General features: G+C 47.3%; 1 protein-coding gene across 1 annotated transcript; it reads left to right on the forward strand.

The window, feature by feature from the left end:
- Positions 1–215: 215 nt before the first annotated feature.
- Positions 216–557, forward strand: LOC101742934 (uncharacterized). The gene has a single exon (XM_004926346.2). The coding sequence runs from the start codon at positions 216–218 to the stop codon at positions 555–557; it is 342 nt and encodes a 113-aa protein (XP_004926403.2).
- The last annotated feature ends 10523 nt before the right edge of the window (positions 558–11080 follow it).

Consider the following 11080-nt stretch of genomic DNA (forward strand, 5'->3'; position numbering starts at 1 on the left):
CATTTTGTAGGAGATTTTATTTGGATTTCTTTTGTTAACTTTACTGAGTAACTAAGCGTGTGAAGTTAATCTGTGCCATTTAAAGTCAATCCAGGACGTATGTATGAACCACCGCAGGGAATTCCGACGAGTTCAATGTGGTGGTGGGCTTACCCCAAGGGTCTGCGCTAAGTTTCTATCTCCTTCTGCTGGTGATGGATGCCTTGACGTCGGAAATGCAGGAAGAGGACCCTTGGTGTATGCTGTTTTCCAACGACATAGTGTGCGTCGGAGAAAACGGACTCGAGGACCAAAACATACTGGAGAAATGGCGATGCTGGTTAGAAAGTGTTGGCTTAAAAATCAGCAAATCAGCAGATCTAAAACATAACATCTGTTCTTTGATTCTGGCAGTCTCTCCAATTTTACACCCATTGCTCTCGACGGAGCACTTTTGTCAAGACTTCCGATACCTAGGGTTCGTTATCCAAAGCAACGGGGAACTGGATCATAAAGTGAGGCACAGAATTGACGCAGGATGGATGCAAATGGCGACAGTTCACGGGCACCACGTGTGATTCACACGTTTCCCTTTCCCTACAAGGGAAGATATAGTTATATAAGGTTATTAAGGCCTGCCGTCTAGTATCGATCAGCTTGTTGGACCATTAAAGTGGCTGATGACGGCGATTGCATGGAGCAAAGATGCGGATGTGTGGAGTAACGAGAATGGATAGAATACAGAATGAATATGTTAGAGGAAGTCTGAAAGTGGTACCTATAACAGAGAAGTTAAGAAGTGCGCGTTTGGCATGGTATGAACATGTGATGAGACGAAATGACGATGAGGTTGTTAAGAGAGTTTTAAATAAAAAAAAAAAAATTGCTTAGATGGGTGGATGAGCTCACAGCCCACCTGGTGTTAAGTGGTTACTGGAGCCCACCTGGTGTTAAGTGGTTACTGGAGCCCATGGACATCTACAACGTAAATGCGCCACCCACATTAAGATATAAGTTCTAAGATCTCAGTATAGTTACAACGGCTGCCCTACCCTTCAAACCGAAACGCATGAATGTTGAAGGCTTTAGAGGAATCTTTAGAGGTAACTAGGAGGACCTAAGAAAAATGGGTGGACTGCGTGAAAGACTATACATTTAAGATGGGAGTGAGCGAAGAAATTGTATATGATAAAGGAGTATGGAAGGACAAAACATGTTACGCTGACCCCTGGTAACTGGGAGAAGGGCAGGAAAATGATGATGACTAACTTTGCTTTCTAATCAGACTTCAAACAAATGTTTCAAACAAAGATGTTATGCAAGATACAATAAAATAGTAAAATGTTTGAACTGCTTTCCAACAGTCCTCAAAACCCCAAAAAAATGGCTTCGTCAGCCCTTTTTGGAGACCTGAATGGAATTTAGCTCTCAGTAAAATTGAAACGGTTGCTATTGTTTCTAACAAATTACTTTGTCAATTTTCCAAAAATAACACAAGAAAAATTCCGACTAAAATTTTCAAGGAAAATAAGAAATCTTTGTACAAACCGAAATTATAAATATAATTGCGGACAAAAAGAAAATTCTATTTACGTTGTTGATTGAATTGTTATTAGTCTCGAAAATACAAAGAGTTGTTTTCGTTTCAAAAATAATTTAAAACAAAAAAGCTGTACTTATCTCTTTTATTATTTAGTTCTCAAAATGCAATTTTATTTTCCTTCGCAACCTTCAATAGAGGCAGCTCGGTGGTATTTTTTTTTTTTTTTTTTTTTTTTTTTTTATGATTGAAAGATTACTGGTGGCCCGGAGGCCTTTCCAGCTTCACCAGGACAGGTGGGCGAGCAAAGGCTCAGCCAGGAGGGGGGGATTTGCTAACAACTGCCCGAGCGCCTCCGAAGGAGACCTAACAACTCAAGAGCAATTGCTTCGCGTATGAATCTACTACCGGATCGGAATCGCGACCCACTGAGAAGATCCGGCGAGAAACTCAGCGGGCTGATGCATGGGTTAGGTTGCACGTCGACCTCTTTGTCGAGTTCGACGAGTACGGTTACCGAGGTTCCTCAGCCTGCTCCTAGTGTTAGAGCTGAAGGTATCTAATGCAAGAGTTATTGGATCTGATGGATCCGTAAGGACGTGTCTAGGGCGACGACGGTGACTTGCTCCTGCGTGATCAGGATTCGGGGAGTAATCAGCGGCGGCAACGATAAGGCGATTATCATGACGCATAGCCTTATCGAAGTAACGTTCCGACACTAACTTCATGTGTTTGCGGATCGATTCGAGGCCCAGGTCGTCGTGAAGGTCGACGTTCCTCACGAACCACGGAGCCCCGACGGCTAACCTGCAAAAGCGGGATTGCAGGGATTGGAGGGTGTCTATGTGTGTGCGGGCCGCGTGAGCGAACACCACACTCGCGTAAGTCATGACGGGCCTTATGCAAGTTTTGTAAAGTGTCACCTTGTTCCGAAGGGACATTTTACTCCGCTTACAGATCATGGGATAGAGTCTACCGAGAATAAATGCGGCACGGTCACGGACTGTTTTTATATGCGGACGGAATGTCATGGATGCATCCAGGGTTACTCCCAGGTACTTGACCTTCCTGGTCCAGGGTATAGGTTGGCCGAAGAGGGTGATCGGGGGTGTGATATTTCTCCTCCTAATGCGGGAGGAAATAAGCGGAGAGTTTCCCCTTTGAAATAACACTGCTGTGCTTTTCGCTGGGTTGATGTCTATGCGCCATTTTCGGAACCACTGTCCGAGGGTTAACGCTGCACTCTGGAGCTTACTCGCGATTAGGGACTTGTTTCTACTTGAGTAGTAAACGGTTGTGTCGTCAGCGAATAAGGCTAGCTGGGTCGGCGGCGACCGGGGAATATCATTGACAAATAAACTAAATAGGAGCGGAGAAAGAACGGAGCCTTGCGGGACTCCAGCCGTGAGTGGTCGCGGGGAGGAGCGGGTTCCCTCTACTCGATATCGAAAAGAGCGGTTAGACAAGAAGTCCCGTATGATGAGCACGAGACTATCCGGTACGCCCATGTTGAAAAGTTTGAAAATCAAACCGTTGTGCCAGACTTTGTCGAACGCATTTGCGACGTCGAAGAAGAGGGCTCCCGTGTAGATCGGTTTTGGTCGGTTAAGTCCCACGAGAATGTGCTCCGTGAGGCGGTGCACCTGTTGTACGCATGAGTGATTTGCACGGAATCCGAATTGTTCATCGATGAGAATGCCCTTTGATGAGACGAAGTCTCTGAGGCGTTTGTAGAGCAGACGCTCATACAGTTTGCCTAGAGACATGAGGAGGCTAATCGGGCGGTAGCTCGTCGGATGATTTTTTGGTTTACCGGGTTTATGTATGCCGATAACGTCCGCTTCTTTCCACACCGCGGGAAAGATACAGTTAGCCATAGCGGCATTAAAAATAGATGCCAACATCACGATGAGTTGGACGGGTAAAAGTTTAATAACACGGTTAGATATACCGTCGGAACCGGGAGCTTTGCGAGGACGTAGGTCTTTGATCAAATCTTTAACTTCCATCGGGGTGACGGGTGGTAACGCATCCAAGGGTGGCAAGGAGGCTCTACGCTCTACCTCACTGTCCACCAACTCTACATGAACAGGGTCCACGGATTGAGTGCTGGGCGTGCACTGGGTCTGCAATGTATCGGCCAGCAGCTCCGCTCTTTCGTCATCATCGAATGCCGCGAGTCGGCCCGAGGGGCCTACGAGGGGGGGCATAGCTACTACCGTATCCGATTTGAGAGTACGAGCTAAGCTGTAGTAAGACCTTTGAGAGGGCGCGAGTCCTTCTAAGAAATCAGACCATCTGGCATCTCGGACTTCGGCGATGCGAGACTTTACGTCGCGTTGTAGGGCACGCATTCGAGTACGATTTTCCACGGTAGGATACCTATCGTAAGCGCGGATCGAGGCGTTCTTAGCTCTAAGGAGTTCCCTAATATCGTCAGGCAATTTGAAGCGGTGAAGGAAGTCCTCCGCTACAACTTGCTTCGATGACCTATCTAATGTCGAGGTGATGTGTGACGTTAAGATGTCTATGGCTTCAGCGGTATCCTGAGGAGACGGGGTAGAGTCCGGGCTAAACGGGAGCGATGGTGGATCAGATTCAGCCAGGCTAATGCCCAGCGTGTGCCAATCCACCACTGTCCTCGTGACGGGAACGGAATCAGGAGCGCGACCGAGTTTCAAAATGACGGGACGGTGGTCTGAATCCAACTCTGAAACCACTTCGATCGAGTGTAAGCGCAGAGTAACGTTTTTTAATAACGCTATGTCGAGTATATCCGGGCGATGCGCGATATTTAGCGGGTAGTGAGTCGGGGTTAGCGGAGCGATGATATCGAAGGCGAGATCATCGACTAACGCGTCGAGCCGCCTGCCATTAGGGGTTGTGGTATGTGAGTTCCACCTGATGTGTTTACAATTTAGGTCGCCCGCCAGAATGACAGAGCTTCCCATGCCAAGTAGCGCCTCGATATCACTGCTTAGAACGATCTTATCCGGAGGAAGATAAACGGACGCGATAACGATCGGCGCGTGACCCGTCAGTGAGATTCGGCACACTGATGCTTCGATGTTAGCGAGCGCGGGAGGATCGAGCGGGACGCAATGCAGGGCTCTTCTATAGTAAATGACGGTACCACCACCACGAGCAGTGAGCCTGTCGTTCCTAACCATGTTATAGTTCGCGATTTTAGGGTCGCGACGCGCGGGCTTGAGTAGGGTCTCCTGCACTAAAAAAATGTCAATTTGATGGTCACGCAAAAAATCACAAACCTGATCACGTTGATTTGCGAGACCGTAAGCGTTAAAAAATCCTATCGTTACGGATAAGGGCTTTATTCTACTAATGTACGCCATTGATTACCGGCGGAGTGAGGGGAGGACGTACGTATTTAACGACGCGTATACGTCAGCGTATTCCTGCACAACAGCGATGAAGTGTTGTGCAGTAGAGGCGGCGCGAATGGCGTCACCCAAGGCGTTAACACGCTCAAAGTTGATCGACTGAAAAAAGTCGATCGCTAGAGCGAGATTATCGGACGCGGTCGGAGTGCTGATCGCGGGGGAGGGACGAATCGCGGGGGCGGGACGAATCGCGGAGGGAGGAGCTGCAGCCGTGTTCGTGTACGGCAACGGTTTAGCCCAGGCCGAGCCGCTGGGCACCGGCGCCGGCACGAAGGCAGGCTTAGCCTTCGGCACAGAGGGTACTGAGACTTTGATGTCTGGGCGGGAAGCTCGGAGGCGGTTTTGGCGGGCGACGCGGCGATTTATTTTTGGAGCTCGGGGGCATCCACGGTAGTTCGCGGGGTGACCCTGTGTTCGGCACAGGACGCAGCTAGGTGGTTCGGTGGCGGTTTTCTGGTCGCGAGTACAGAGGGCCGTGGCGTGATCGCCCAAACACTTAACACATCGGGGGCGCGCGTGACAGTTACGGGAAGAGTGCCCGTACAGTTGGCAGTTATGGCACTGACTAGGAGTGCCTTTTTTATGGGGGACTTCGACGGCGATACCGGAGAGCTTACAGACGGTCCGTATGTTAAAAATGTGCTTACCCTCGGGGGTAGGCTGGAGGGCGACTAGAACCATATTGTATGGCTCCCTACCGCGGCCGGTGTGCATGCGGTGCACGGAATTTACTGGTAGGCCTTGTTCTATCAGATCAGCCTTGACGAGATCAGCATCTAGCTCCTTCGGGATTCCACGTATGACAACGCGAAGTTCGCGCTCCTCCTGGAGCGTATAAGTGTGGAAGCTTATACGCTCCTTTCGGAGGTAACTTGAGAGGGCCCTATGGTCGTCGGGTGACGTTACTTTTATTTGAATGCTCGGTGGTATCTACCTATCCTACATTATCTACCTAGTGTACATTATCAACCTATCCTACTAGTTACCGTCTTGCTGCTTTAGAATTTAAAATCATAATGTTAAAAGGAGACGGAAAATTGTGGGCCAAAAATGTAATAACTTGGAATGTAGTCTAAAAAATTTGTCATATTTTTTTATATAAGAATATAAAAAATCACCTCAATCCTCTTTCTGGGACCGGAGAAAAATGAGAAAGTTAGTTTTTGTCGGTATAACGGTGTGATCGATTTAATTAATCGATTACAGGATTATAAAAAGAAAAACATTGCACTAGGTAATTAATGCAAAGTAATTAAATGAGCGATTTATACTTGGTGTATACAAGTGCGGTATATGCCGGATTTAATTGCGATTATATACATAAATGAAGAAAAAGTCTATTATTACTTAACAAAGTAATATGATTATCGATTTCAAATCGATTAAAATCGATTGTATTTTTGATGACAGCTTTGACAGTAAGCTGACATGACGTTTGTTCATAGATTATACAATTATTTTTTGGCGCTTGTTAGTTTTTTTTGCTCTACTCGTTTTGTATCTTCGACGCATTTTGAGTGTGTATCTATCGGGCTGTTTTTATATTTTCAACGATCACTGCTTTATTATTACGGATTCCAACTCTGCCAGCCTTGTACGACAATTGCTTCTACACTGGACACCGAAGATCGCTCACACGTTTGACTTGAAATTGTTGCATTGGATACTGTTGAAATTATGGATCGCTGTGTGAATTGTGGGATGGCAATTCCATATTCCATACCTGATATATATCATTGATATTCATTCATATTATGACATTTAAAAGATTATCCAATGGATATATTAAACATTCACTTATGCTTAAATAAGTTATTATTCAGCACTTTTAAAGAGATTGTAACATAACCTAACTTTTACTAAATCTTGATTAACTCGGCTCTCAGATTGAGAATTTTTTTATAATTTTCAGCAAGGTACTGATAAATCTGAATCTATTAATTCATATTAGTTTCATCACGTTACATTCGGGCCCAAATATGTATGTAATCGTTTCAGTCTCCTTTATTCACTCAATCAATAACTGTATTTTTATGTCTAAATAAAAGAACATAATTTGTAGAATATATACCACTATAATATGCTGTATGCTATATAGCTATCTAATATAACTCTATGCTTCCCAAGATCAGTATCCACGATTTTCATGTTAGGCAACAACCTACTTAATTACAAAGTTTACACAGCAGTCTTACCCGTATCTTACATAAGCAAAACGAATACTTACAAAATCACTGCAGTTACAAATCACAGCTGTAGTTGTAGTTAGGAGGCTTTCATTGCATTTACATAATAGCTCCAATTTGGCCTGAGGCGGTACATCCGCATGAATCCGCAGCGTTATTTATGGCATTAAAGCAATTCTTTTCCGTTTTGTACACATATGTACGTAGTAATGCGGACGTAAAGACGCGCTGGCAATGGGTGTATCATGACTGTTTTGGCAATTCAGAAAAGATTGGCCGTTTGTTTTGATAAGTCTACTACACGTTACATGCAAAGAAACTTTTGGTTAGGATATGGGTTAGAAGAAATTTCCTGATCGGAAGCTCCAGTCACTCACTACATGACACCGCTCCGGGTGACCATTTTAATTTTTATTGCATAGACGGGTGCACGAGCTCACAGCCCACCTGGTGTTAAGTGATTACCGCAGCCAATATACATCTACAACGTAAATGCCGCCACCCACCTTGAGATATAAGTTCTAAGGTCTCAGTATAGTTACAATCTTTAGAATCAGACTACATATAGTTAGAATCAGACTAAATGAACAGAAAAAAATTTGATAGTAGTATGGTGCGTCGAAATCCTACATTAGAGTTGGAGACCATTCTTCATATTTTGAACGCGGAATAACCATGTTTTTTTTTTTTTTTTTTTTATGATTGAAAGTTTACTGGTGGCCCGAAGGCCTTTCCAGTTTCACCAGGACAGGTGGGCGAGCAAAGGCTCAGCCAAGAGGGGTGGGATTTGCTAACAACTGCCCGAGCGCCTCCGAAGGAGACCTAACAACTCAAGAGCAATTGTTTCGCGAATGAATCTACTACCGGATCGGAATCGCGACCCGCTGAGAAGATCCGGCGAGAAACTCAGCGGGCTGATGCATGGGTTAGGTTGCACGTCGACCTCTTTGTCGAGTTCGACGAGTACGGTTACCGGGGTCCCTAAGCCTGCCCCTAGTATTAGAGCTGAAGGCATCTAATGCAAAGGTTATTGGATCTGATGGATCCGTAAGGACGTGTCTAGGGCGTCGACGGTGACTGGCTCCTGCATGATCAGGATTCGGGGAGTAGTCAGCGGCGGCAACGATAAGGCGATTATCATGACGCATAGCCTTATCGAAGTATCGTTCCGACGCTGACTTCATGTATTTCCGAATTGATTCGAGGCCCAGGTCGTCGTGTAGGTCAACGTTCCTCACGAACCACGGAGCCCCGACAGCTAACCTGCAAAAGCGGGATTGTAGGGATTGGAGGGTGTCTATGTGTGTGCGGGCCGCGTGAGCGAACACCACACTCGCGTAAGTCATGACGGGCCTTATGCAAGTTTTGTAAAGTGTCACCTTGTTCCGAAGGGACATTTTACTCCGCTTACAGATCATGGGGTAGAGTCTACCGAGAATAAACGCGGCACGGTCACGGACTGATTTTATATGCGGGCGGAATGTCATCGATGCATCCAGGGTAACGCCCAGGTACTTGACCTTCCTGGCCCAGGGTATGGGTTGTCTAAAGAGAGTAATCGGGGGTGTGAGATTCCTCCTCCTAATCCGGGAGGAAATCCGTGTGGAGCTTCCCCTCTGAAATAGCACCGCAGTACTTTTCGCTGGGTTGATGTCTATGCGCCATTTTCGGAACCACTGTCCTAGGGCTAGGGCTGCGCTCTGAAGCTTCTTCGCGATTAGGGACTTATTTCTACTAGAATAGTAAACAGTCGTGTCGTCGGCGAATAAAGCTAAATGGGTCGGCGGCGACCGGGGAATATCGTTGACGAATAAGCTAAATAGGAGGGGTGAGAGGACAGAGCCTTGCGGGACTCCAGCTGTGAGAGGTCGTGGGGAGGAGCGGGTTCCCTCGACTCGATATCGAAAAGAGCGGTTCGACAAGAAGTCCCGTATGATGAGCACGAGACTATCCGGCACGCCCATGTTGAATAGTTTGAAAATCAAACCATTGTGCCAGACTTTGTCGAACGCTTTTGCGACGTCGAAGAAGAGAGCTCCCGTGTATAACGGTTTTGGTCGATTAAGCCCCACAAGAATGTGCTCCGTGAGGCGGTGCACCTGTTGAACGCATGAGTGATTTGTACGGAATCCGAATTGTTCATCGATAAGAATGCCCTTGGATGAGACGAAGTCTCTGAGGCGTTTGTAGAGCAGACGCTCATACAGTTTGCCTAGAGACATGAGGAGGCTAATCGGGCGGTAGCTCGTCGGATGATTTTTTGGTTTACCGGGTTTATGTATGCCGATAACGTCCGCTTCTTTCCACACCGCGGGAAAGATACAGTTCGCCATAGCGGCATTGAAAATAGATGCCAACATCACGATGAGTTGGACGGGTAGAAGTTTAATAACGCGGTTAGATATACCGTCGGAACCGGGAGCCTTGCGAGGACGTAGGTCTTTGATCAAGTCTTTAACTTCTATCGGGGTGACGGGTGGTAACGCATCCGATGGTGGCAAGGAGGCTCTGCGTTCTACCTCACTGTCTACTAATTCTACATGAACAGGGTCCACGGATTGAGTGCTGGGCGTGCACTGGGTTTGCAATGTATCGGCCAGCAGCTCTGCTTTTTCGTCATCATCGAACGCCGCGAGTCGGCCTGAGGGGCCTACGAGGGGGGGCATAGTTACTACCGTATCCGATTTGAGAGTACGAGCTAAGCGGTAGTAAGACCTTTGGGAGGGCGCGAGTCCTTCTAAGAAATCAGACCATCTGGCATCTCGGACTTCGGCGATGCGAGACTTTACGTCGCGTTGTAGGGCACGCATTCGAATGCGATTTTCCGCGGTAGGATACCTGTCGTAGGCGCGTATCGAGGCGTTCTTAGCTCTAAGGAGTTCCCTAATATCGTCGGACAATTTGAAGCGGTGAAGGAAGTCCTCCGCTACAACTTGTTTCGATGACCTATCTAATGTCGAGGTGATGTGTGACGTTAAGATGTCTATGGCTTCAGCGGTATCCTGAGGAGACGGGATAGAGTCCGGGTTAAACGGGAGCGATGGTGGATCAGATTCAGCCAGGCTGATGCCCAGCGTGTGCCAATCCACCACAGTCCTCGTGACGGGAACGGAATCGGGAGCGCGACCGAGCTTCATAACGACGGGACGGTGGTCTGAATCTAACTCTGAAACTACTTCGATCGAGTGTAAGCGCAGAGTTACGTTTTTTAATAACGCTATGTCGAGTATATCCGGGCGATGCGCGATATTTAGCGGGTAGTGAGTCGGGGTTAGCGGAGCGACGATATCGAAGGCGAGATCATCGACTAACGCGTCAAGCCGCCTGCCATTCGGGGTTGTGGTGTGTGAGTTCCACCTGATGTGTTTACAATTTAGGTCGCCCGCCAGAATGACAGAGCTCCCCATACCGAGCAGCGCCTCGATATCACTGCTTAGAACGATCTTATCCGGTGGAAGATAAACGGACGCGATAACGATCGGCGCGTGTCCCGTCAGTGAGATTCGGCACACTGATGCTTCGATATTAGCGAGCGCGGGAGGATCGAGCGGGACGCAATGCAGGGCTCTTCTATAGTAAATGACGGTACCACCACCACGGGCAGAGAGCCTGTCGTTCCTGACCATGTTATAGTTCGCGATTTTAGGGTCACGGCGCGCGGGCTTAAGTAGGGTCTCCTGCACTAAAAAGATATCAATTTGGTGGTCACGCAAAAAGTCAGAAACCTGATCACGTTGATTTGCGAGACCGTAAGCGTTAAAAAATCCTATCGTTACGGATAGGGGCTTTATTCTACTTATATACGCCATTGATTACCGGCGGAGTGAGGGGAGGACGTACGTATTTAATGACGCGTATACGTCGGCGTATTCCTGCACAACGGCGATAAAGTGTTGTGCAGTGGAGGCAGCGCGAATGGCGTCGCCCAAAGCGTTAACGCGCTCAAAGTTGATCGACTGAAAGAAGTCGATCGC

The sequence above is a fragment of the Bombyx mori genome, chromosome 13, assembly GCF_030269925.1.
Source record: "Bombyx mori chromosome 13, ASM3026992v2".
Taxonomy (NCBI): Eukaryota; Metazoa; Arthropoda; class Insecta; order Lepidoptera; family Bombycidae; genus Bombyx; species Bombyx mori.

Coding starts and splice junctions, on each gene's coding strand:
- LOC101742934 (XM_004926346.2), top strand. CDS start 216: ATGCAGGAAGAGGACCCTTGGTGTATGCTGTTTTCCAACGACATAGTG.